Source organism: Nyctereutes procyonoides, unplaced genomic scaffold, assembly GCF_905146905.1.
Source record: "Nyctereutes procyonoides isolate TBG_1078 unplaced genomic scaffold, NYPRO_anot_genome, whole genome shotgun sequence".
Taxonomy (NCBI): Eukaryota; Metazoa; Chordata; class Mammalia; order Carnivora; family Canidae; genus Nyctereutes; species Nyctereutes procyonoides.
In genome coordinates this window covers 66,797,993-66,825,596 of record NW_026575146.1, presented here as the reverse complement: position 1 = coordinate 66,825,596, position 27,604 = coordinate 66,797,993, and the positions used below count along the sequence as shown (strand labels likewise).

The window sequence follows — 27,604 nt, the reverse complement described above, 5'->3', positions numbered from 1 at the left end:
TGGGGAAAGGGAGCAGTGAATGTGGTATGGATTCCCCAGTTTGCATATTGTAGGGTGGGTTTTTTTTTTTTTTCCTTATATATACTTACAAATCTGCCATTTCAAAGGTCTGGGGATAAGACAGTTTTTCAACTTTTTACCCTACACAAACCAGTATTTTTAGCAGCAACATTCACTTTAGAGAAGTCTCCAAAGTTTATATCCATCACACATTTGTAAAAATCAAGAGTGATTTCTAAGTGGTTACAGGGTAATACAGTAAGGGAAAGACAATGACTACATGGGGGAAGGATTCATGGGGGAGGGTTGTTTATATATATATTTGAAGTTTTATTTGTGGTGAGTGAGCAGCATAGATGAGTAAAAACATCTTGGTTCTTTCAAAATAATTACTCAGTAAAGGAAACCACAGTTTAAAAAAAATAAACATTTGAGTCTAATGTAAAAAATACAAAATAATTTACTGTGGGGGAGAAGTTTTTTAAAGGGCACAAGGAAAAGGAGTTTATATAGATTTACCATCCACAGTTTTGTATACAACTTTAAATATGTGCAGTTTTACAGCATATTAATTAACCTCAATAAAGCTTTACTTAAAAATCAAATAGAGGTCTTGGGTCCCCCAATTTATTTTATTTTATTTAATTTTTGCACAAGGAGTCCAATGCCCTGCATCACTGAAAATTTCAAGATAATTTCTATTTGGGTCTGCAGCTGATCAAAAAGCTGCAGGGTCCCACCAACAGGATTTTTATCTCTATCCTATTATCCCGTGCAGTAATATCCTTGAGACAGACTAGAAAAATAAGATTGACAATGGCCTCAAGTTCCTCAGCTACAGAAAAGAACATGCACGTGGAGTGTATAAACTGAACCACAGGCATGGTCACTGGAACACCTGGGGATGCAAGTTTCAGTAGACAAATACATCACTTCCTGCAGTCCTATTTCTGTACACATCACCTGGCCCCTATAAGTAGTCTTACAAACAATAACACCAGAAAAGTGAACCTACACACGAAGGCACATGATTTCTTTGCAGTATTTGGGGAATAGCTCCCCCACAATAGTGCTCAACATTTGACAGCCCTGGAGAAAAAGAACCACTCCCCTAGGAACTCTAAAGGTGGTCTTAAGAGAAATATACTATTCTCATGGCACTCTAGGCCTGGAAGGTAAAAAGTATTATCAACCCCTTAGCTTTGTCAAAACTGGGTCAAAACCCTAATGAGGAAGAAAGAAATTGCTGTGTAACCCCCATCCCCAATCATTCATGATGGTCAAGAGAGAACACCTCCCTTGACTACTACACCCACTGAGGAACCTGGCAGAGCAGAGGGCTATGCAGGGCTCCAGAAAGCTTGCCCATTAAACCTACAAGTCTTGGGGAATCTGCCCCAGTGTTGGATGTTCATAGATGTGATGTTCAATTTCCAGGAGATGGCTCCCTCACAGTAAGTCTTGCTCTATGAAATATACCACATTCTGTGCAGGGCCTTCTGGTACCCAACCAGGTTAGACCTTTAGATGAAGGTTTTCCACCTATACGTGCTGCACATATGTAACACAGACCTGGGTTATGAACATTTTGCCACACTCATTGCATTCACAAGGTTATCTGGTATGAAGTTTTCGGTGTTGAATGATGTGGGAGCTTTGGCTGAAGGATTTCCCACATTCCCCACACTCGTAAGGCTTTTCTCCTGTGTGGACTCTCCGGTGCTGGATAAGGTTGGACTTTTGGCTAAAGGATTTCTCACACTCATTGCACTTATAAGGTCTGGCTCCAGTGTGAATTCTCTGGTGTTGATTGAGAGTGGACCTGTGGCTAAAGGATTTCCCACACTCCCCACACTCATAAGGCCTTTCTCCGGTGTGAATGCGCAGGTGCTGAACCAGTTTGCATTTGTAGCTGAAGGATTTTGCACATTCATTGCATTTATAAGGCCTTGCTCCACTGTGAATTTTCTGGTGTTGAATGAGGTTGGAGCTTTGGCTGAAGGAATTCCCACACTCACCACACTTGTAAGGCTTTTCTCTTGTGTGAACCCTCTGGTGTTTAATGAGAGTAGAGCTGTAGCTAAAGGCTTTCCCACATTCGCCACATGCATAAGGCCTCACTCTAGTGTGAATCTGCAGGTGCTGGACAAGTCTGAATTTGAAGCTGAAGGCTTTTCCACATTCGCTGCATTTATAAGGCCTTGCACCAGTGTGAATTTTGTGGTGTTGAATGAGGTTGTAGCTTTGGCTAAAGGATTTCCCACATTCGTTACACTCATAAGACCTTGTTCCTGGGTAAGCTCTCTGACAATTACTAAGGATGGAGCTTTGGTTAAAAGGTTTCTCACAGTCATCCCAGTCATGATAACTTTCTCTAGTGTGAAGTTGCTGAGGCTGGAAATGTTTATGTTCATAGCTGAATGATTTCCCAGTGTCACTGCATGTGTGAGGACTTTTCCTACCATGAAAGGACTCCCCATGTTCAAAGCTGCTGTGTGGTTTGGCCCCTTTGAGGGTGGCCTGATGCTGGAGAAGACTCAATATGGCCAGGAAGTCCTTCCCAATTTCCCCACAGGGGAAAGGCTTCCCTGACACATGCAATTTGTAGCTTGTCACAAACTCCATGTCCCATCTGAATGGCTTCTCTTCATTGTGCTTCTGGTGCTGGCGAAGATTCGCACTGAACCACAACTGTTTCCCACATGCCTCACAGGTGTACGATTTCTGCCCATGATGTGATTCTTGGTCCTCAGCCAGGTACAAAATGTCTCTCCCAGGCAAGACACACTTCTCACAGGACTGAGCTTTCCAAATGGATGGATCTGGACTTGGAGTCTTGCCCAGTGACATTCGTTGCACAGAAAGTGCCGCCTCATCCTCCATTCCATACCAACAACCTGGAAATACAGAAATGCCAGTGTGATGTGCATATTATATTATCTTTGGGGGAAGGAGCTAACCTCATCATAAACATCTGCTGGGTACACTAAATAATAGGTCACTGCATTTGTTTTCAAGAAGAGGGTGTTGGGGTTAGGCTGATCAAAGGGCTGTAGTCCTGGAACTCTAAAGTCACAAGACTTGGGGAGGTCCCATAGGAAGAAGCAGGGTCTCCAATTCACTCCTCTGCCAATGGCCTTCACTGGAGCTGTATGTAAGTTTAGGTCCAGGCCCAGGAATATCTAGTTGCAACTGATTAGGAATCAAAAACTGAGGCGAAGGAAAGAAAGGTAGAAAGGAGGGGTGGGCACTGGCATCAACACACTGGTAGGCCATCCTGTGAGGGGTTCTTAACTCCTCTAAACCACAGTTGAATTAACTGGGATTTGGATGACACAACGACAGGACAGGCAGAGGACTGGCCATGCCCCAGAGCAATTCTGCATACGACCCAGGAGAGGAAACACAAATAAATATTATATGCAGACCCACAGAGGAACATCTAAGAACAGTCCCTGGGCCTCCAGGTGAGGAGGAAGAAAGCCTGGGCAAGTGCCATGGATCTGGATAAGAGTGCTGGAGGCTGATCCATCAGGCTCATGGGGGGTTTGCAGACTCAACCAGAGGGCAAGTGCTGAGCCTAGACCTAAGTGATGGCAGTGCCCACAATCCAAATGTGAGAAAAAGAGCAGAGTCTAGCCCAGGGCACTGGGGTGGGCATGAGGGTCTTACCCAGTGAGATCACAAGTGCAAAGTTCTCCAGCATCACATCATGGTATAGGCATCTCTGAGTCTCATCAAGGAGACCCCACTCTTCCCAGGAAAAGTATACAACCACATCTTCAAAGGTCACACTACCCTGCCATGATGGGGAGAGATGAAACCACAAACATCCCTTCTCCATAGGACCCACATTCCAGTCCCCCACCCTCACCCCACCCCAATCTATCCCAGGCTCCTCCTCCTCCCAGGGCACCCAACTCAAAGGATATACCAAGCCCTGGTGCCAGTAATGACTATGTCCAGCCCTCTGCAACAGGCAGGTGGGCAGATAGAATCTTAAGTTCACGGCCAGTCCCCAACCATGCAATTTCCCTGAAATCCTCCACAGCGTTTCTACTAGGTATCATAAAACATAGCCTCAACCACTGTTCCTAAGTCCCTAATACCAAGCATCTGGGGCCTATCAGCTCATATACCTCTTTTATACCTTTATGGCATCAAGAGTTCTTGGCAAGTAGCACCCCACTTCCTAGGGCAGCCTCAAGTCTCCAGTGTTCAAGGACACTAATCACATGGGATTTAGAGCCTACTTGAAAAACCTCACTTTAGGGCAGCCCATGTGGCTCAGCGTTTTAGGGCCGCCTTCAGCCCAGGGTGTGATTCTGGAGCCCTGGGTCGAGTCCCATGTCAGGCTCCCTGCATAGAGCCTGCTTCTCCCTCTGCCTGTATCTCTGACTCTATCTGTGTCTCTCATGAATAAATAAAATCTTTTTTTAAAAAAAATTTTTAATAAATAAAATCGTAAAAAAAAGAAAAACCTCACTTTAATATCCACTATCTCTAAATATTGAGAATTAATATGTAAACATAATACTAGGTCTAGTAATTAACAGATGATGACCTCTGCCCTTGAATTAGGCTCATCTACCAGGTTCCAAGTAAGGTTGCCACAAATAGGCAGCAGCCCCCTCTTGCCTCTACATCCTGCTCCGGTCTCCTCTTCTGTAAGTCTTCTACCCCTTACGTGTGTTTGAGAGGTTATGCAGTACCCACCCTCTTCTTCCTGGCCTCTTAATCTTCTCTCCATCATTTGAATTTGCCTTCCTAATGTGACACAAAGGTCCACCTATGCATCTAATGCTGAACCCCAACTCAAATTTACAGACTTTTATATCCAGCTGCCCTCCTAATGCCCTGCATTGTTTTCTAAAGATGTCAGACTCAACATGGTTGCTGAGACAAAAGCCCTAGGGGTCATCCCTGTCTCCTATTTCCTACATTAGAAAATCTGGTTCTACTTTAAAAAAGGAATTTAGGGATGCCTGGGTGGCTCAGCGGTTGAGCGACTGCCTTTGACTCAGGGCATGATCCCAGATTCCCAGAATCGAGTCCCACATTGTGGTCCTTGCATGGAGACTGTTTCTCCTCCCTCTGCTTGGGTCTCTGCCTCTCTGTGTCTCCCATGAATAAATAAATAAAAATCTTAAAAAAAAAAAAAAGGGAATTTAAAATCCAACATTTTCTCTCATCCCCAGGGCTGCAATTTACATCTATGTTGCACCCAACCCTAACCTTCCCTTTGTGTTTGCTGCAGTAACAAAGCACTGGTAAGGTAAGATCCAAACCATCATAAAGAAAGAACACCTGCATTTCCCTGAATACTCAAAGCTCAGCCATACTGGTACCTGTACCCCATGAAAACTTCATTTTACTGACTTTTGCTACACCTGGATGTCTTTCCAGGGTCCTGGACACCCTCCCCTTTATGGGTAACTTCCAAAAGTACTTCATCAGTAGAGCTCTGGTCTCCACTGCTTCTCTGACCACCTCTCTGCCTGTGAGTCCAGGCATGCCTCTGCCTCACACCCTGCTTACCTTGTAGACATAAAACTGACACCAGGTTTCCCCCAGCCTGGAGCCACCACAGTGGCGCTCAGACACAGGGCCCCCTGACATCAGAGCCTGGGCAGGGAGCAGGCACCCTGCCTGCAAGTGGGTGGCAGGAGGGCCCGAGAGAGATGAGACAAGTGTTTACCTGAGCTGGATCCCTGGGCTCGGCCGCCGCCATCAGACTTGGTGGGTGGAGCGGGGCCAGGAGCAGCCCAGTGCTGCAGGGATGCCTCCTCTCCAGTGGCACCAGTCCTTGCCTCGTCCTGACCCTGTGCTCTGGAACCTCCAAACAGGAAATGGACCCCAGAGCTGACAAAACAACTGCCACGAGGACCCTGGAAGTCCCACTCTGATGTGATGGCACACACAGAAACGCCCGTCTCCTGGACCTTCATTGGCTCCACGATGGCGTCACTTGGCACGGGGTCCTCTGGGCAATGCAGTTGTTACCGCTCTGCAGGCTTCTGCAAAGGGCGCAGCACATCAGAACCTTCTGGAACACAGGCAAAGCAGCACCACAAGGGGCACTGGGAAGTGTTGTGCTGGCTCTGAGTGCGGGGTTGGGAGGTTGTGCCCAGATTCCAGGGCATTCACTTGAATGTTTAGCAACACTGATGCTAATTCAGACTTTACAATAGCAGGCTCCCAGATGCCCTCCAAAGGTTACAAATCCAAATGGCTGTGCCATTCCATAGAGTCACTCATAATAGTGTGTCTGACCTCTGGAGGGAACTGGGAATAATGTGACCTCATCTCCTATATTTTTGTTTTCTCAAGGCTCATTGTTCAATCAGTGCTTTTGTCCAACATCAGAAAGCCACTGGTATTTGGTCCAGTTTTATAGTCACTTACAGAAGGAGAGTGAGGGAGACTGCTCTAACTTCACAGCCAGAAGCAAGGGCACACTTGATAAAAATGAAAGTGATTCTAAAGCTTTCAAAACCATATTCTCAGTGCAGAGCTTGCTCTAAACTTTGCAAATTGTAGGGCTATGAAGAGAGTAGGTTATAAAATGTAAAGCTTTGGGGCAGGCCGGGTGGCTCAGTGGTTTAGCACTGCCTTTGGCCCAGGGCATGATCCTGGAGACCCAGGATCGAGTCCCATGTCAGGCTCCCTGCATGTAGCCTGCTTCTCCCTCTGCCTGTGTCTCTGCCTCTCTCTCTCTTATGAATAAATAAATAAAATCTTTTTAAAAAGTAAATAAATAAGATAAAATAAAACGTAAAGCTCCAAACCAGATTCACTCATATCAGTTGTGCTCACTAGCTTATACAGCTTTACGTAGAACCCAATGTAAAAGCGATACACATGAAAGGACTGAGAATAAATGAGTTCTCACTTCTGGAGAGATGGCTCGGAGTTACTGAGTGCATCTGAATTAAAGGAACAAATAAAACCATATATCTTATCTCTTAAGGGGGTTAAATAGACGAAGATATCCATTAAAGATATTGTGAGGGACATACTCCTGAGTTGAGGTGCCAAAGAGCACACCTACACTTACTGTGTCACAGTGATTTGCTAATCTGCAGGTATATAAATGATATGGCATCAAAGATTCTACGTAAAATTGAGGCCACCTGGGAAAGACAAGCTCTCCCACAAGTCTGTGTGTGCATACATACAAGCACAAAGAACATTACCCAAACAAGTAAATTACTGGGAGTAAAAAACAGTAAGTGCATCAAGAATTTTTTTGGCTCTTAAATTAGAAAATACTCTAAAGCTCCTCTCTCTCTTGTGGAACAATTAACAGGTTTGACATTTCCAGGTAATGAAGCCCTCTTTCAAGGGCCATCTAGAATTGATAAATGCTGTGGTGTCTGTTCTGACTGCTCCGTCTTCAGGCTTCCTTAGTCCCTAAGACACAACAGCACTGAAATTATGAAAATTAATATTAAAACGACCTCTATCGGGGATCCCAGGTGGCTCAGCAGTTTGGCACCCGCCTTGAGCCCAGGACGTGATCCAGGAGTCCTGGGATCCAGTCTCGCATCGGGCTCCCTGCATGGAGCCTGCTTCTCCCTCTGCCAGTGTCTCTGCCTCTCTGTCTCTCTCTGTGTGTGTGTCTCTCATGAATAAATGGAATCTTAAAAAATAAAAATAAAAAATAAATTAAGAACGACCTCTATGCATTCAAGTGAAAGGAAGAATCATACATTTTTCAGTTTAAATCAAAAGATAGAAAATGAGAGCAGCCCCAGTGGCTTAGTGGTTTAGCACCGCCTTCAGCCTGGGGTGTGAACCCAGAGACCAGGGATTGAGTCCCACATCAGGCTCCGTGCATGGAGCCTGCTTCTCCCTCTGCCTGTGTCTCTGCCTGTGTGTGTGTCTCTCTCATAAATAAATAAATAAATAAATAAATAAATAAATAAATAAATAAATAAGCAAGCAAGCAAGCAAGCAAACAAACCTTAAAAAAAAAATAAATTTGTCAAACTGTGTTGAAAAAAAAAAAGATAGAAATGATTAAGCTTGGTGAGGAAGGGATATTGAAAGCCAAGATAGACCAAAAGCTAGCTAGGCCTCGTGAGCCCAACAGCTAGCCAAGTAGCCAAGGTGTGAACACACACACACAAAAAAAACCCTCAAAAAGTCTTTGAAGAGAATTAAAAGTGCTACTTCAGTGAACACACAAATGATAAGAAAGCAAACAGCCTTACTACTGATATAAAGTTTTAGTGGTCTGGATAGAAGATCAAAATGGCCACGACATTCCCTTAGGCCAAAACCTAATCCAGAGCAAGGTCCTAACTCTCTTCAATTCTAGGAATGCTGAGAGGGGTGAGTTGGCAGAAGACAAGTTGAAAGCAGAGGGTGCTTCATGAGGTTGAAGGAAAGAAACCATCTCCCTATCATCAAAGTACAAGGTGAAGCAGCTAGTGCTGATGCAGAAGCTGCAGCAAGTGATCCAGAAGATCTAGCTAAGATCATTCAAGAAGGTGGCTATGCTAAACAATACAGTTTCAAGGCAAACAAAATAGCCTTCTATTGGAAGATGCCATCTAGCACTTTCAGTATATGTGCTGTCAAAGCGACGACCATCTAGTACTTTCGCAGCTAGAGAAGTCAAGCCTTGCTTCAAAGGACAGGTAGACTCTCATTAGGGACCAGTGCTCATTTATCATTTTGAAAATCCTAGGGCTCTTACGAATGATGCTAAATCTGGGGATCCCTGGGTGGCTCAGCAGGTTAGCACCTGCCTTTGGCCCAGGGCATGATCCTGGAGTCCCGGGATCGGGTCCCACATCAGGTTCCCTGTGTGGAGCCTGCTTCTCTCTCTCTCTCTCTCTCTCCTCTCTCTCTCTCCTAAATAAATAAAATCTTACTGAATATTTTAAGTCCACTGCTGAGACCTACTGCTCAGTGTACCTCGTCACTCAAGAGCTCTGATGGTGATGCTAACACAACATCCATTCTGTAGCCCCTGGATCAAGGAGCAATTTTGACTTTCAAGTCTTATTGTTTATGAAATACAATGTGTAAGGCCAGAGAATTAAGTTTACCAGAGAAGTAAACTAAACTGAAAATTCCATTCTAGCAGCCATTTATGGGTGGCAGAGTCAAAGCATGAAGGGGAGTTTGGAAGAAGTTGATTCTAACCCTCATTTAAGACTTCTGTAAAAAAAAGTAATAGGATCCCAGGGTGGCTCAGTGGTTTGGCGTTTGCCTTCGGCCCAGAGCATGATCCTGGAGACCCAGGATTGAGTCCCACATTGGGCTCTCTGCATGGAGCCTGCTTCTCCCTCTGCCTGTGTCTCTCATAAATAAATAAATAAAATCTTTAAAAAAAAAAAAGTAATGATAGATGTGGTGGAAATTGCAAGAGAATTAGAAGTAGAGAAGATGTGACTGAAATGTTGCAAAGTATCTCATAATAAATGTTGCAAAAAAATCTCATAATAAAACTTGAATGGATGACCAGAGAAAGGGTTGCTTGAGGTGGAATCTAGTCCTGGTGAAGATGCTTGATGACTGCTGAAATGACAGTTGATAAAGAAGTTCTATGGTGAAAGATTTGTGAAAGAAAGAGTCGACTGATATGGTGAACTTCGCTGTCTTATTTTAAATTGCCACAGCTACCCCAGGCCACAAACAAAAAGATTAGGACTCATGAAAAGCTCAGATGAGGGTTAGTGGTTTTTTTTTTTTAAGGTTTTATTTATTTATTCATGACAGACACACAGAGAGACAGAGAGAGAGAGAGAGAGAGGCAGAGACACAAGCAGAGGAATAAGCAGGCTCCATGCAGGGAAGCCCAACATGGGACCTGATTCCGGGTCTCCAGGATCACACCCTGGGCCGAGGGCAGCACTAAACCACTGAGCTACCCAGGCTGCCCAGGGTTAGTGTTTTTTAGCAAGAAAGTATTTCTTGGGGATCCCTGGGTGGCTCAGCGGTTTGGCGCCTGCCTTTGGGGCAGGGCGTGATCCTTGAGTCCCGGGATCGAGTCCCACATCGGGTTCCCTGCGTGGAGCCTGCTTCTCCCTCTGCCTGAGTCTGCCTCTCTCTTTCTCTCATGAATAAATAAATAAAATCTTTAAAAAAGAAAGAAAGAAAGAAAGTATTTCTTAATTAAGGTCTGTATATGGAAGCGGGGAAGGGGGGTTAGACATAAAAGACTACACTAAACATAATTTTTAGGGACACCTGGGTGACTCAAGCAGTTGGGCACCTGCCTTCAGACCACGGCGTGATCCTGGAGTCCTGGGATCGAGTGCCACATTGGGCTCCCTGCATGGAGCCTGCTTCTCTCTCTGCCTATCTCTACCTCTCTCTCTGTGTGTGTCTCTTGTGAATAAATAAATAAAATCTTTTTAAAAAATAAAAATTAAATTAAAATTTTAAAAAACATAATTTTTATGTATGCACTAGGAAACCAAAACCTTCATTTGACTTGCTTTATTCCAGTGGTCTAGAACCAAATCTGTGCTTGTAGTGTTTCTGGTGATGGGACTAAAATATGCTGCTTTGGCATAAGAATCAACATAGGCAGAAAGAAGCTTTCCTGGAGCATACATTACATGATACAAGCAGAAACTTTCTAGAAAAGAGGAATATCGACAATCTTCCCTCCTTCAGAAAGTTGAACTGAGATCAAACTACACAAACTAACCTCTAGCTTCTCACATTTTTACTCTCTTCTGCTAAGAGTGTAAAGGGAAAGAGGTCCCTACTCAAGAAATGTAATCTTTTCTCTATCATTCATAGCATTAGATTAAAAATGCTACTTAGACAATTTAGACATTTTTATTCACCATGGTCCATATGCATTGACCCTTCACCCAATGTTTATAAGATACATATTTTGGGTACTAGCTTAAAATTCAGATCAGCACGGGATATTTACTGTCAAACTCCCAAAACCTGAAAAAGCCATACATTACATTTTCATGAAATTCTGTCTTTGAGTAACTGCTTACACAATGGTTTCTTTTGTATCCTACAACTATTATTCAACACTGAATGCAAAATTCCCAGCAGATTAACTGCCATAGTTTATGAGACTATAAATATTTTTTAAAGTGTTACTAAATACACAATTGAGTGTTCTGGAGGAAATTTAAGAGCCCAGAGACTCTATTTGGAAAAAGATGTTTTCTATGCCTCCAAAACAGAACCAAGGAATGGGTTTGTCACTGCTAATGAGTACAAAGGAAGGAAATGCTGAGAAACATGAAGACAGAAGGGAAGACAGGTGGTTGTGAGCCGACAGCTTGGATTCATAATCAGGGTTATCCAAAAGGATAAAAGTGAATGAGTAAAAGGAGTCAAACATTCTCACCAGGATCAGGATGGTGTATATGGCTCTGGCTTCACAGAAAGAGTCTACTGCTGAGAGGGTACTGAATCCACTGCTTGTATCTGAAAAGAACAAAGACGATGTGGAGTCAGGCCCACACCATGAGGCTCAAACATATTACATCGATATCACAGATGCTGTAAATTTTCTATGCCTCCCTAAGCTTCTCAATCTGTCTGTAATATCCCAGGGAAAATGTATTACATTTCCCCCGATACTTATGTTTCTGCTTTTTTTTCTTTAAAGATTTTATTTGTATTTATTCATGAAAGACACAGAGAGAGAGAGAGAGAGAGAGAGAGAGAGAGAGAGAGGCAGAGACATAGGCAGAGGGAGAAGCAGGCTCCATGCAGGGAGCCCTATGTGGGACTCGATCCCGGGACTCCAGGATCACGTCCTGGGCCGCAGGCAGGCACTAAACCACTGGGCCACCCAGGCATCCCAGTATTTCTGCTTCTTAACACAACTGGCACTCTCATAGGAATGTCTAAAAAAAAGGGTAAGGAATTTCCAAAGATCTGAACTCTAGTCTAAGTGAGAAAGATAATATTCAAACTTAAGTTAGTTGAAACTACCTTATCAATTTAGAGAGCATGATTAAAAGCTAATTTTAGTTGAATAAGAATTTAGTGACAAAGAATGAATATTGGGTCATTATCATTATACCAGAAAATTTCTTTGTTATGTGAACATAACAAATTGTTTCAACTAATAATAATTATAAAAGCAAGTCTTTCATAATTACAAAGCTACTTCACTGGATTGGCTTTTAATAAAGATTAGTACCACAGAATCAAATTAGTATCTATCAACCAGGAATTGAATAAATCCTCATGGAGCATTAGGCAGTTGTGGATATGATCAATAAACTTTCCCTACTGCTTAAATTTCAGGTCATAATCTCACATTAAAAACGGTATCAGAATATCATCTGTAATTAGCTCTTTTTCCTCAACACTGGAAGATAAATTGTATGGAAAATGTATGGTTATATACCAGATTTTTAAAAACTTAAAAGAATGGTATCTAAGAGAGGAGGGGGGAAAAGTAAACAGGATGAAAGATTCCTTTTGCATATTTATGATGAAGTATTTTAAAATACAATTCCTAAAAAAAAATAAATGAAGCTTATATTCACAAAATCTTTACTCATATAGCACAACACTAGGAAGAAACTTCAAGGATGAGTAACTGAATAAATTCTCTAACATCTGTACAATGGAAGACTACTCAGCAGTAAGGAGTGAATAACTGACACATGCAATAACCTGGATGGACCTCAAGCATGTTAGGTTTAGTAGAAAATAAATTCATAGAACTATAGAGATGGAGACTGGATCAGTGCTTTTCAGAGGATAGGGAGGAGATAGAATGTGAATTGGTGTGAATACAAATAGCATGAGGCAGTTTTTACAGTCCCAGACCAGTTTGGTATCTTGATTGCATTGGTGGTAAAGTGAATCTCTGTGTATGGGAAAAATTTTGTAACACTACATGCAAGTTAAAAAATGGTGAAAACTAAGTAAAATCTATAGCTATCTAATATGTCATCATTTGGGGAGGCTGGGTGAAGGGAACATGGGGCTTTTAGACTATGTAACTTCCTGAGATCTATACTTACTTAAAAATAAAAAAGCTAGGGCAGCCCCAGTGGTGCAGCGGTTTGGTGCTGCCTGCAGCCAGGAATGTGATCCTGGAGCCCCAGGATCAAGTCCTGCGTCAGGCTCCCTGCGTGGAGCCTGCTTCTCCCTCTGCCTCTCTCTATGAATAAATAAATAAAATCTTTAAAAAATAAAAATAAAATAAAAAAGCTAGGGACACCTGGGTGGCTCAGCGGTTGGGCGCCTGCCTTCAGCACAGGTCATGATCCAAGAATTGGGGATCACGTCCCGCATTGGGCTCCCTGTGAGAAGCCTGCTTCTCCCTCTGCCTATGTCTCTGCCTCTCTCTCGTGTCTCTCATGAATAAATAAAGTCTTTTAAAAAAAAGTTTTTTTTTTCTTGAAGATGTTTTATTCATTCATTTGAGAGAGAATGTGTGTGTGCACACAAGTAGGGGAGAGGGACAAAGGGAGAGGGAGGAGCAGACTCCCCACTGAGCAAGGAGCCCAATGGGGGCTCTACAGCCCAGGACCCAAAGATCATCACCTGAGCCAAAGCCAGATGCTTAACCGGCTGAGCCACTCAGGCACCCCAAGAAAAGTTAATTTTAAATTAAAAAATATGGGCAGCCCAGGTGGCTCAGCGGTTTAGCACCGTCTTTGGCCCAGGGTGTGATCCTGGAGAAATGGGATCAAGTCCCATGTCGGGCTTCCTGCTTCTCCCTCTGCCTGTGTCTCTACCTGCTTCTCCCTCTGCCTGTGTCTCTACCTCTTTTTCTCTTTATTTATTAAATAAAATATTTAAAAATCAATTAATTAATTCAACAATATAACTCATATTAACCACCAAATAGAAAACATTTACTTAACAATGTTGTAAAAAACAACTTATCTTCAGGGCATCTGGGTGGCTCAGTTGGTTGAGTGTCCAACTCTTGATCTCTTGATGTTAGCTTGGGTCATAGTCGGGGGGGGTCATGAGACTGGGCTCTGTGCTGAGCCTGTGTAAGATTCATTCTCTCTTTCGCCCTCACTTTCTCCCTCCTTCTGCTCACACTCTTTTCTCTCTCTTCTCACTAAACAAAACCCAGTTTTCTAATGTATATATCTACTTAGAGCTGTCCGCTTCTTTATCAGTATACCTTTATACATCTATTGTCTCCAAATATCATTTTAACTTAAAGAAAATAGGGGTTGTGGAGGAATAGACAAAAGGGGTGAAGGGGAGTGGGAAGCACATTATTCCAATTATGGAATGAGTAAGTCACGAGGATGAAAGATACAGAATAGGGAAACAGTCAATGTTAGGCTGCCTAGGTGGCTCAGTTGGTTAAGCGTCTGCCTTCAGCTCAGGTCCTGATCCTGGAGTCCTGGGAATGAGCCCCATGTTGGGCTCCCTGCTTGGTGGGGGAGGGAACCTGCTTCTCCTTCTCCCTCTGCAGCAACCCAGTTGTGTTCTCTCTCTCTCCCTCAGAGAGTGTATGCACAAGAGGTGGGAGCAGAGAGAGAGAGAAGTACACTTCCTACTGAAAATCAACAGGGCTTAACTATGGTAATGGGAAAGCCAGAAGGCTATAGGAAACTGAGATTCCATTCTTAAAGGGCCAACATACTATTACACACAGTCTGAAACCCAACACAAAAGGCAGCAGTTTGAAAAGTACCTGAGTCATAGATGAAGATTAACTAATTTTGGAGCATGTGCCAGAGGAGCAGAGATGTGTAGAAGCCTTCTCAAAGAAAAGAAGTGCGAGTATGGGCTATTCTTCTGGTTCTCCTTCAGCCTAAATGGCTGGATGCTTGTGACAGCCAGTTCTGACCCTCTCCCTCTATCTTGCTAGCACCTCCACCCTAGCATTCCCTTGCAAACCCACCCCACCTAAGCTACCCATCCCCAGCAGGTACCCTTCCAAAGCAATTCCTGTCCTGCGACAGCCCATAGGCAGCCCCAGCTGGGTCGGGCATCTCTCCAAAGCAACTTCTACCCTTGGGAGGAGAGACTGGTCCAACCCACCAGCATACCAGCAGCAGCTACAGGATGGTCTCTCAGTCAGCCACAGCAGGGACTAGCCCTGTCCACTAGTGTGTTTGCAGTAATCATGGCTGGTCATTGCAGAGAGATGGGCTGAGAGCCAGCCCCACCCACCAGCATACCCACAGCAGTCCCAGACCAGTTATAAAAGAGCTCATAAAGCATACACAGGAGACACACCCTGGAGTGAATTGTTTTGGTGACTGGAGGGACTGCACTCCTGGGACCCACAGGATGCCTTCCACCTAAGAGGTCACTACCTTCAAGACCAGGACCTGTGGCTGACCTAATACATACAAATAAACAAGGAGTCAGACAAAATGTGGAAAGAGGAATATGTTTCAAATAAAACAGGACAGAAAAAAGAACTAAATGAAACAATCTATCTGATGAAGAGTTCAAAGTAACAGTCCTAAAGATGCTCACTCATCTTGACAGAAAAGTAGATGAGTTCAGTGAGAACTTCAAAAACAAGATGCAAGATATAAAAAAGAACCAGAGATGAAGAATACAATAAATGAAATGAAAACTACACTAGAGGAATCAACAGACTAGAGGCTGCAGCAGAACAGATCAGTGACGTAGAAGATATGGCAGTGAAAAGCACCCAAGCTGTACAACAAAAAAAGTAATTATTTAAATTGGGATAAATTAAGGGAACTCTGGGGCAACATTCTCATTACAGGACTCTCAGAAGAAAGAATGGTACTGAAAACTTTCTTAACCTGGGAAGAGGAAAACTAACATCCAATCCCAGGAAGCACAGAGAGCCCCAAACAAGATGAACCCAAGTAGATCCACATAAGACACATAATAATTAAGATAGAGAAAAAAACCTGGGGTGCCTGAGAGGCTCAGTCAGTTAAACCTCTGACTCTTGGTTTCAGCTCAGGTCATCATCTTGCAGTCATGGGATTAAGCCCTGAGTCAGGCTCTCTGCTCAGCATGGAGTCTGCTTCAGATTCTCTCCCCCTCACCCTCCCACTCTCTCTCAAGTAAATAAAATCTTTTAAAAAATAAAATAGAAAAAACACTAAATAAAGAGATGATCTTAAAGCAAGAAAGGAGGGTACTTGCATGGCTTAGTCGGCTGAGCACCTGCCTTCAGCATGAGTCATGATCCTGGAATTGAGTCTCACATCAGGCTCCCTGCTCAATGGGGAATCTGCTTCTCCCTCTGCTTCCCCCACCACCACCCCGACTCATGATCTCTCCCCGTCACCTTCAAGTTAATAAATGAAATCTTTTTTTTATGATTTTATTTATTTATTCATGAGAGACAGAGAGAGAGAGGCAGAGACACAGGCAGAGGGTAAAGCAGGCTCCCTGGAGCCTGACGCAGGACTCGATCCCAGGACCACAACCTGAGCTGAAGGCGGCACTAAACCGCTGAGCCACCCACGCTGCTCAAATAAAATCTTAAAAAAAAAAAAAAAAAAAAAAAAATCAAGAAAAGCTAAGAGTTACATATCAGCAGAATTTTCAGCAAAATCATTTATGGTCAGAAGGTAGTATCATGATATATTCAAAGTACTGAAAGGAAAAAACTCTACAACCAAGAAATACTTTGCCCAGCAGGATTATAATTCAGAATTGAAGGAGATGGGGTGCCGGATTGCTCAGTCAGTTAAGCATCTGCCTTCGTCTCAGATGATGATCCCAGGGGCCTGGGATCAAGCCTCACATTAGGCTCCCTGCTCAGCAGGAGTTGGCTTCTCCCTCTGCCACCCCCTGCTCATACTCTTTCTTCTCTCAAATAAATAAAATCCTTTAAAATTTTTTTTTGAAGAATTAAAGATTTCCCAGACAAACAAAAGTTAAAGTCCATCACCACTAAACTGGCTTTACAAAAAAATAAAAAATAAAAAAATAAACTGGCTTTACAGTAAAATTAAAAGGATTTCTTTCAGCAGAAAAGACAAAAACTAGAAGAAAACTATGAAAGGAAAAAAGTTCCATTGGTAAAAATAAATATATAATAAAGGTAGAATCAGTGACTTGTAAAGCTAGTATGAATACGAAGTAGCAAAATCAGTAAAATCAATATTACCTACAAAAATAAGTTAAGTAATACACGCAAAAAAGATGTAAAATATGACATCATATACATAAACTGGGGCGGAGGAGTAATAAATGTAGTGCTTTTAGAATTCATGTGAATTTAAGTGACCATCAACTTAATATAGACAACTACATGCTTGGGATATTATAGGATTCTCATGGTAACCACAAAGCAGAAACCTACAGTACTAAAGTCATCAAATCACAAGAGCACAAAAGAAAGGAACACAGAAAAATTACCAAAAAAATAAAAGGGGGGGACAAAAAAAATCAACAAAATGCATTAAGTACATACTTACCAGGAATTACTTTAAATGTAAATGGACTAATTGCTCCAATCAAAAGACACAGGGTGAGGGCAGCCCCAGTGGCCCAGTGGTTTAGCACCACCTTCGGCCCAGGGTGTGGTCCTGGGGACCTGGGATCAAGTCCTGGGTCGGGCTTCCTGCATGGAGCCTGCTTCTCCCTCTCTCTTTCTGTGTCTCTCATGAATAAATAAATAAAATCTTAAAAAAAGACATAGGGTGACTGAATGGATTTTTAAAAAATAAAAATAAAGACCCATCTATATGCTGCCTACAACAGACTCACTTCAGACATAAAGACATAACAAACTGAAAGTGAAGGAATGGGAAAACATATTCTATGCAAATGGAAGTGAAAAACAAGTTGGGGTAGCAATACTTATAATAAACAAGGTAGAGTTTAAAACATGGATTGTAATACGGACGCCTGGGTGCCTCAGCAGCTGAGTGTCTACCTTAGGCTCAGGGAGTGATCCTGGAGTTCCGAGATTGAGTCCCACATCAGTCTCCCTAAAGGGAGCCTGCTTCTCTCTCTACCTATGTCTCTGACTCTCTCTGTGTGTCTCTCATGAATAAATAAAATCTTAAAAAAAAACTTTAATTAAAAAAGATTTTAATAAAGACAAAACCATTGCATAATTATAATAAAATTAATCCAACAAGAAGATATAACAATTGTAAAAATCTATGCAACCAACACAGGAGCAACTAAAAACATAAAGCAAACATTCAGCAGACATAGAGGGAGAAACTAACAGGATACAATAACAGAAGGGGGCTGGGACACCTGGGTGGCTCAGCAGTTGAACATCTATCTGCCTTTGGCTCAGGGCATGATTCTAGAGTCCTGGGATTGAGTCCCACATCGGGCTCCCTGTAGGGAGCCTGCTTCTCCCTCTGCCTGTGTCTCTGCCTCTCTCTTTGTCTCTCTCATGAATAAATAAAATCTTTAAATATAATAATAATAATAATAATAATAATAATAATAATAGAAAGGGACTTCAATACCTCACTTATATCAACTGATAAATCATCTACACAGAAAATCAATAATAGTCACTTTGATCAATGATAGATCACACAAACTTAACAGACATATACAGAACATTTTTTTTAAATTTATTTATGATAGTCACACACAGAGAGAGAGAGAGAGAGAGAGAGAGGCAGAGACACAGGCAGAGGGAGAAGCAGGCTCCATGCACCGGGAGCCTGATGTGGGATTCGATCCCGGGTCTCCAGGATCGGGCCCTGGGCCAAAGGCAGGCGCCAAACTGCTGCGCCACCCCGGGATCCCCCTCTCACCACCTTTATTCAAAATAGTACTGCAAGTACTAGCCACAGAATTCAGACAAGAAAAAGAATTAAAAGGCATCCAAGTTGGAATAAAAAAGCAAAACTGTCACTATTTGTGAATAACATGATACTATATATAGAGAGAGAACCCTAAAGATGCCAACTAATTAATTCAGTAAAGTTACAGGATACAAAACTAATATACAGAAATCTGTTGAGTTTCCTCTCCCCTCTGCTCCTCCTGCTCATGCTTGCTCTCTCTATAAAACAGAAGAACAAATATATTTTTTTAATGGGGGGGAAGGGCACCTGGGTGGCACAATCAGTTGAGCATCTAATTCTTGGTTTTGGCTCAGGTTGTGATCTCAGGGTGATGAAATTGAGCCCTTCATCGGGCTCCATGCTCAATGCAAAGTCTGCTTAAGATTCACTCCTTCTCCTTCTGCTCCTCCAACTCATGCTCTTGTGCTCTCTCTCTAAAATACGTGAATAGGGACACCTGGGTGGCTCAGCAGTTGAGCATCTGTCTTTTGTCCAGGACATGATTGAGGATCGAGTCCCACATCAGGCTCCTTTCAGGGAGCCTGCTTCTCCCTCTGCCTGCGTCTCTGCCTCTCTCTCTCTCTCTGTGTGTCTCTTATAAATAGATAATTTTTTTAATAGGTAAATATTGGGACACCTGGGTGGCTCAGCAGTTTAGCGCCTACCTTCGGCTCAGGGCATCCTGGAGACCCGGGATCAAGTACCACGTCAGGCTCCCTGCAGGGAGCCTGCTTCTCCCTCTGCCTGTGTCTCTGCCTCTGCCTCTCTCTCTCTCTGCATCTCTCATGAATAAATATTTTTTTTAAAAAAGGTAAATAAATCTTAAGAAAAAAAATCTGTTGTTTTTTTTACACTAACAACAACCCAGCAGAAAAAGAAAATACGTTTAAAAAAATAAAGAGAAATTAGGAAAAACAATTCCTTTTATGACTACACCAAAGAGAATAAAGTACCTAGTAATAAATTTAGGCAAGGAGGTGAAAGACTTGTATTCTGAAAACTGTAAGACACTGATGAAAGACTCTGAAGACAATACAAATAAATAGAAAGATATACCATATACCATGTTCATGGAGTGGAAGAATTAATATTGTCAAAATGTCTACACTACCCCAAGTAATCTGCAGATTCAATGCAAGCCCCTTCAAAATATCAATAGTATTTTTCACAGAACAAAGAATCCTAAAATTTGTACAGAACCACAAAAGACGGCATGGGACACTTGAGTGGCTCAGCGGTTGAGCGTCTGCCTTCAGCCCAGGGCGTGATCCTGGAGTCCCGGGATCGAGTCCCACATCGGACTCCCTGCATGGAGCCTGCTTCTCCCTCTGCCTATATCTCTGCCTTCCTCTCATGAATAAATAAATAAAACCTTAAAACACACACACACACACACACACACACAAAAGACTACAAATAGCCAAGCAAGCTTGAGAAAGAACAACACTGAAGTATCATAATACCAGATTTCAAACTATACTACAAAGCTATAGTAATCAAAATAGTATGGTACTGGCACAAAAATAGACACAGCTCAATGGAACAGAATAGAGCCCAGAAATAAGCCCATGTTTATATGCTCAATTAATTTACGACAAAGAAGGCAAGAATATACAATGGGGAAAGACAAAAGTCTCTTCAATGAATCATGTTGGGGGGATCCCTGGGTGGCGCAGCGGTTTGGCGCCTGCCTTTGGCCCAGGGCGCGATCCTGGAGACCCGGGATCGAATCCCATGTCAGGCTCCCGGTGCATGGAGCCTGCTTCTCCCTCTGCCTCTCTCTCTCTCTCTCTCTCTGTGTGTGTGTGTGACTATCATAAATAAAGAGAAAAAAATTAAAAAAAAAATGAATCATGTTGGGAAAACTGGACAGCTACGTACAAAGAATGAAACAGGACCATATTCTTACACCATACACAAAAGTAAATCCAAAATGGATTAAAGACCTAGATGTAAGTTTTAAAACCATAAAACTAAAAGAAGACATATGCAGTAATTTCTCTGACATCAACCTTAGCAACATTTTTCTAGATTTTTCTAGATATGTTTACTCAAAAAAGGGAAACAAAAGAAAAATGAATAACTGGAATTACATAAAACTAAAAAAACTTGCACACAGCAAAGCAAACCATCAACAAAATGAAAAGGCATGGGATGCCTGGGTGGCTCAGTGGTTAAATGCCTGCCTTTGGCTCAGGGCATGAACCTGGGGTCTTGGGATCAAGTCCTGCTTCGGGCTCCCTGCATGGAGCCTGCTTCTCCCTCTGCCTATGTCTCTGCCTCTCTCTTTCTCTGTCTCTCATGAATGAATAAATAAAATCCTTTAAAAAAAAATGAAAAGGCAATCTACTGAATTAGAAAAGATATTTGCCAGTAGATATCCAATATATAAAGAACTCACACACCTCAATACCAAAAAACTCCCCCAAACAACCCAATTACAAATTGGCAGAAGATGTGAATGGACATTTTCCCAAAGAGGACATACAAATAGCCAACAGATATAAAAGATGCTCCATATCACTGATCATCAGGGAAATGCAAATCAAATCCACAATGAGTGTCATCACCTCACACCAGTCAAAATGGCTAGTATCAAAAAGATGAGAAATAACAAGTGTTGACGATGAAGTAGATTAAAGAGAACTCTTCTGCATTTTGTGTGTGTGCAGGGGGAGAGGGAGGGGGGGGGGGTGGAGCAGCCACTCTAGAAAACTAGAAATATACACGATCCAGTAATTCCAATTCTGAGAATCTGCCTGAAGAAAATGAGAACACTAATTCATCCCTGTTTACCACAGCATTATTTGCAACAGATAAAATATGGACACAACTAAGTATCCACTGATAGATTAATGAACAAAGATGTGGTGTGTGTGCATGGAAGGGAATATTACTTAGCCATTTAAAAAAAATGAAATCATGGGGCACCTGGCTGGCTCTGTTGCTAGAGCATGCACCTCAATCTCCAGGTCATGAGTTCAAGGCCCACATTGGGCATAGAGATTATTTAAAAAAAAAAAAAAAAAAAAAAAAAAAAAAAGGACAAAGCATCTTGCCATTCACAACACTGATGAATCTATGGGGTATTATGCTAAGTGAAATAAGTCAGAGAAAGACAAATACCATATGATTTCCATTATATGTGCAATCTAAAAAACAAAACAACCAAATAACAACAACAAAAGCAGTTTTATAAATACAGAGAACTGGTGGTTGCCAAAGAAGAGGAGTGAGGGGGATCCCTGGGTGGCGCAGCGGTTTGGCGCCTGCCTTTGGCCCAGGGCGCGATCCTGGAGACCCGGGATCGAATCCCACGTCGGGCTCCCGGTGCTTGGAGCCTGCTTCTCCCTCTGCCTGTGTCTCTGCCTCTCTCTCTCTCTCTCTCTCTCTCTATCATAAATAAATAAAAATTAAAAAAAAAAAGATTAAAAAAAAAAAGCTAAGAAGCTATAAAAAAAAAAAGAAGAGGAGTGAGGGATATGGGCAAAATAGGTGAAGGAGATTAAGAGGATGAAAATTCTAGCACTAAAAAAATCACAAGGATTAGAAGTACAGCATAGACAATCGTCAATAATATTGTAATAACTCTGTTTAGTGACAGATAAAAAAGTATACTTACAATGAGCATTTGGAGGGAGAGGGAGAAGCAGACTCCCTGCTAAGCAGGGAGCCCAACTCAGAGCTTGATTCTAGGACCTCAAAATCATGGCCTGGGCCAAAGGCAGACACTGACTGAGCCACCCAGGTGACCCTTTTGTAATGCATATAATAGTTAAATCATTATGTTGTACACCTAAAACTAATATTAATGTCAACTATACTTCAATAAAAAAGAGGAGGGTGGGAACATCAGAGAACTTGCACTTTCCGTGTTTCAGTCACGTTAAGACACAAGAAAGCCATCTGCAAACCAAGAGTCCTCACCAGGAACCAAAGAAGGAAGCGCCTTGATCTGGACGTCCTTTTCAGCTTCCAGAATTGTAAACAAAAAATTACTGTTCTTCAAGTATCCAGTCTCTAGTATTTTTTTTATAATATTTTGTTACACCTAAGACAATTCCTGTTTATTCCTGAGTGGTATTCTATTATACAGAGATACTACAATTTGTTTATTCATTCAACTGTTTTTGGTGGACTTTGGGTTTTTTCCCCTTTTACCACTAAAAATACAGCTGCTTTCATAGATCTTCTGTTCTTAGATCTTTGCATAAACATATGCTTTTATTTCCCTTGGATAAATACCTAGGAATGGGATGGCTGGGTTGTATGAAAGCTTATGTTTAATGATAGAGACACTGCCAAATGCTTTCCAAAGTGCTTGTACAATTTCCATTCCTACCATCAGTGGATCAGAGTTCCATCTGCTCTACATGCTTGACAACATTTGGTATGGTCAGAGTTTTTAAATACTGATTCTAAAAGTACACAGTGGTTAAGTCATTATGGGTTTAATTTTTCATTTTCCTAATGACTCCAGCTTCTCTTTATGTAAATTTTTGCCGTAACTTTTTGGAATATCTATTCACACTTTTGACTGTTTTTTAAAAATTGTTTAGAACTATTGATTATAGGAAAAAAAAAACTATTGATTATAGGGACACCTAGATGGCTCAGGTCCTGATCTCGGGATCCAGGATCAAGTCCCGCATCAGGCTCCTTGCAAGGAGCCTGCTTCTCCGGAGCTCTGCCTGTGTCTCTGCCTCTCTCTCTGTGTGTCTCTCATGAAGAAATAAATAAAATCTTTTAAAAAAAAAATGAGTTATAAATGTTCTTTCTATATTTTAGATGCTTGTCCTCTGTTGAATTTTTTTTTTTTTTAAGATTTTATTTATTCGGGATCCCTGGGTGGCGCAGTGGTTTGGCGCCTGCCTTTGGCCCGGGGCGCGATCCTGGAGACCCGGGATCGAATCCCACGTCGGGCTCCCGGTGCATGGAGCCTGCTTCTCCCTCTGCCTGTGTCTCTGCCTCTCTCTCTCTCTCTGTATGACTATCATAAATAAATAATAAAAAAATTAAAAAAAAAAAAAGATTTTATTTATTCTTCATGAGAGACACACAGAGAGGCAGAGACATAGGCAGAAGGAGAAGCAGGCTCCCCACAGGGAGCCCGATCCAGGACCCTAGGATCACGACCTGAGCCAAAGACAGATGTGGGACCACTGAGCCATCATCCAGGTGTCCCTGTTGAATAGGTTTTGCAAATAAAGTCCCTCTGTTCTTCTGGGTCTGCCATAATGCATACATTGGTCAGCCTGCTGGTATCCCTAAGTCCCTTAAGCTCTTTCCTTCATTCTTTTTGCTGCTCTGACTTGACAATGTCAAATGACCTATCTTTTTACAGATTCTTTATTCTACCTGATCAACTCTGCTACTGAGCCTCTCTAGTAAATTTTTCAGTTCAGAAAAATTGCTCAGCTCTATCATTTCTGGTTGGTTTTCTTTTACAGCTTCTATCTCTGTTGATATTCTCATATTGTCTATGAATTGTTTTCTGATATTGTTGTCTGTGTTCTCTCAAGTCCATAAGCATCTTTAGCAGTTGTTTTAAATTTCTGTCAGATAACTCAGAGGCCTATATTTTTACAGGTCCAGTTTCCAGACATGTGTTTTGTCCTTTTGATTAGGCCATGTTTCCTCATTTCTCTGTATGTTTTGTGATCTTTTGTTGAGATTTGGGCATCTGAAAAAATAGCCAACTCCTCCAGTCACTAAGAACTGGCCCTGTGCAGGGGAAGACCTTCACTAATCTCTCTAGCTTAGAGGTTCTGGGGTCACTCAAATCTCTTCTGGGAATGCACATTCCCAGTGCTTGTGTGTGTTAACTACAGCATATATGATTGCTTTTAAATATTTTAGTTTCCTGGAGAGGCTCTCCCTTGCTTCTTCTTAGAAGCCACAGTCACTTCCTGCCCCCACAGGAAGGCACAGGCATCTCCCTCGCCTCCCCATACCATACCTGCTGCATATTAACCAAAGAGGTTTTTATAAATCCAATCAAGATCCAATTGATCCTCTGATATCTTCACTATCAGAGGCAGCTCTGAAGCCTGCTAAGTAGTCCTCCCTGCTTAACTGTTTGTTGCTACAACCTCTACAACGCAGAACGACCTTCAGATTTCAAATACCCATGACCTCATTCCATTTCTGTGCTGCCCTTGCTTTGCCCTATACAGTCAGAAATTTCCTCTTTGACTTAACCCTCATCCAAAGCCCAGCCCCACTAGTGACCCATCTGAGTCCTAGTGGTTCTCAAAGATTTCTCCCTAACCTTATCCTCCAGACTGAATGAAATTTCCCAGATCCCATCAAAGTCACCACAAAATTCATGAAGTCCTTTGAATGGAATAAACACTAGCTCCAAGGACAGAGTATTAATGTGCCAACTCCTATACCTCTGTTATCCACTCTTCTACTGGTACCCTTCATCAGCTATGAGTCTACCCTGCCCTTGACATGTCTTCCCTCCATGCCACTTATTTCTCTTACCTTGAGTAAGTGAAACTCAATGTCCTCAACCAGATATCCAAGCAAGAGGTCCAGTTCTCAGCCATCACCTTTCCTTTCCTAGTCTGAAAACAGTTTTATCATCATTACCTACAGAATGCCCCTCCCAAATACAACTGACCTAATAGCCACAATATGTTGGATGTCTCCATCCTGAAGCCCTCCCCAGAATTCCAGATAGGAGTGTCCAGCTGCCTACTTGATGCCTTCATTCAGTGGTCTCTGAAACATCTCAAATCTTAATATAGCCAAAAGAAAGTTCCTGATATCCCCAGTGAAAATTACTCTATGATCAATTTCCCCATATCAGTTGAAATTTTCATTCTTCGTGTTGCTTTAATCAAAACCCTAAGGGCGGGGGGATCCCTGGGTGGTGCAGTGGTTTGGCGCCTGCCTTTGGCCCAGGGCGTGATCTTGGAGACCCGGGATCGAATCCCACGTCGGGCTCTCAGTGCATGGAGCCTGCTTCTCCCTCTGCCTGTGTCTCTGCCTCTCTCTCTCTCTCTCTGTATGACTATCATAAATAAAAAAAAAAAAAAATTAAAAAAAAAACCCTAAGGGCTGAATCCTGTGCTTTACTTTCTCACTGTTCTAGAAAAACGGTTTATGTCGTCCCCCCCCATTCATATTTTGACACTCTACCCCCCCCACACACACACACAACTTGAGGATATTAGGAGCTGGGACCTTTAGGCAGAAATTAGGAAGGAGGCCTTCACTAGACAGAATCTGACCATGAAGGCATCCTGATCCTAGACTTCTAGCCTCCAGAACTGTGGGAAATAAGTATCTGTGGTGTATAAATCACCTAGTTTGTGGTATTTTGTTACAGCAATACAAGCAGACCAAGCATGACTTCCCTTGCACATTAGGAAATCTAGCTGACTCTTAAAAATAGATCCAGAATCCAGCCACTTCTCCTAAGCCACCACTCTATCCCATGAACTTTCAACTGGGCCACTACAGTGGACTCCACCCTAATTTTCCTTCCTCCTCCCTCATACTTAGGATCTGTTCTAAGGCAGCCAGATGAAGCCTGTTAAGACCTGGTTAAGATCACCTCCCTCCTCTAATCCAAAGCTCTCATCACCTCCAGAACAGATAACCAACTTCACCAGCAGCCATTCCAGTTCTGAATCCCATCTTACTGCTCTTTTTTCCCCACCTGAAGGAAAGAGAATCTATGGTTTCCTTAATGCTCAAATATTACCTCTACCTCCAAGCATTTTTACATCTTGGTATCGACAACCTTTCTACACCTGCTTACATCAGGTGCGAAAAATGAAAATACCTCCGTATAATCCCTGATATGGACCCAGGGCGGAGCCTTGGGTTTCTCCAGGGTCCCTACACCCAAGGTCTGGAATAATGGCACTTAAGAGTCCCCGAACACTACAATACAGAAAATATATGAGTGGGAGTAGGAGTCAGTGAGGGACTGGGATACTCTCCCAGTGATACGTGAATACACACGTACCTGTGTAGGTTCCATAAGTGCGTCTGTAACCACGTTTTAACGGGCAGGCTATAGATAAATACAATGTCCGGTTTCAATGGGCTCGCGCTCCTGTGTACCCATACCTGGCCGGTAGGCCAGGTAAATCTATGCCTGGTGTTTATCTTACTAGTTCTGTGTCCTCGAGGAAATATTCAACCTCTTAATGCCCTCAATGTCGCCAGCACCATTCTTCAGTCCATTTTTCCAATCCACAACCTTTAGAAAGCTTTTAACACCCTAACGCAATTCGTAGTGCTCTTTTGTTTAAAATTCTCTAGAGCTTCCAGAGTCCTGAGAATGCCAGCAGAACCCTCGGCTTGTTATTCCAGGTGTGACTCCGCCTCGAACACGGTTCCTCAAAGGCACCAGGGTCCACAGCTTTCCCGAATACTCCTGGCTCAGTGGCACCTCCAGGCCTTTGCACAAGGGGGTTCCTCTGCCTCTAACACCCCCCACACCTAATCACAACTACATCAGTAAAATTAAAAAGAGGAGCTGAGGTGTCAGCTTTATTCAGAGCTATTGTCAGAAACGGGACCCCACCTACTAGTGCCTCATCGTCCCAGCCAGTAAGACCTGGGTTCGAGGACGCCAGCAGGCGCTACTCCCCCCGGAGCTTCAGGGTCTGGGAGGCGATGAGGGGCCGCAGAACGCAGCCTTTACCTGAGCCGAGTCCCTCAGCGTGGCTGCCGCCATCCGGCCCTGTGGGCGGAGCGGGGCCGGGAGCGGGCAGGGGTTTCTCAGACCGGCCCTGGTGCAGGGCACCCCGAGCGGCGTCGCCGAGCCTCAGACCTGGCTCTGTGTGGTCAACGACTCCTCTGAGTCCTTCTCCCGCAAGCCACCTCCGTGCAGACCCAGCGCTCCGGAACTTCTGCCCAGATGAACACAGGGGAGAAGCCAAAATGAC

At 42.9% G+C, this 27,604-nt stretch overlaps 1 protein-coding gene across 1 annotated transcript; it reads right to left on the bottom strand.

Annotated features, from left to right (window-relative positions):
* Positions 1-442: 442 nt before the first annotated feature.
* Positions 443-27,604, bottom strand: LOC129500895 (zinc finger protein 132-like). Its single transcript, XM_055311794.1, has 5 exons — positions 27,361-27,604; positions 11,339-11,418; positions 5,699-6,017; positions 3,673-3,799; positions 443-2,897 (listed from the first exon to the last, which is right to left on the bottom strand). Exons 3-5 carry the CDS (start codon positions 5,729-5,731, stop codon positions 1,615-1,617), a joined length of 1,443 nt encoding a protein of 480 aa, XP_055167769.1. The 5' UTR covers positions 5,732-6,017; positions 11,339-11,418; positions 27,361-27,604; the 3' UTR covers positions 443-1,614.

Coding starts and splice junctions, on each gene's coding strand:
- LOC129500895 (XM_055311794.1), bottom strand. CDS start 5,731: ATGGCGGCGGCCGAGCCCAGGGATCCAGCTCAG. Junction 3,800..5,698: donor AGCCCAGGGATCCAGCTCAG/GTAAACACTTGT, acceptor CCATCATGGCAG/GGTAGTGTGACCTTTGAAGA. Junction 2,898..3,672: donor TGCACTTGTGATCTCACTGG/GTAAGACCCTCA, acceptor CTGTATTTCCAG/GTTGTTGGTATGGAATGGAG.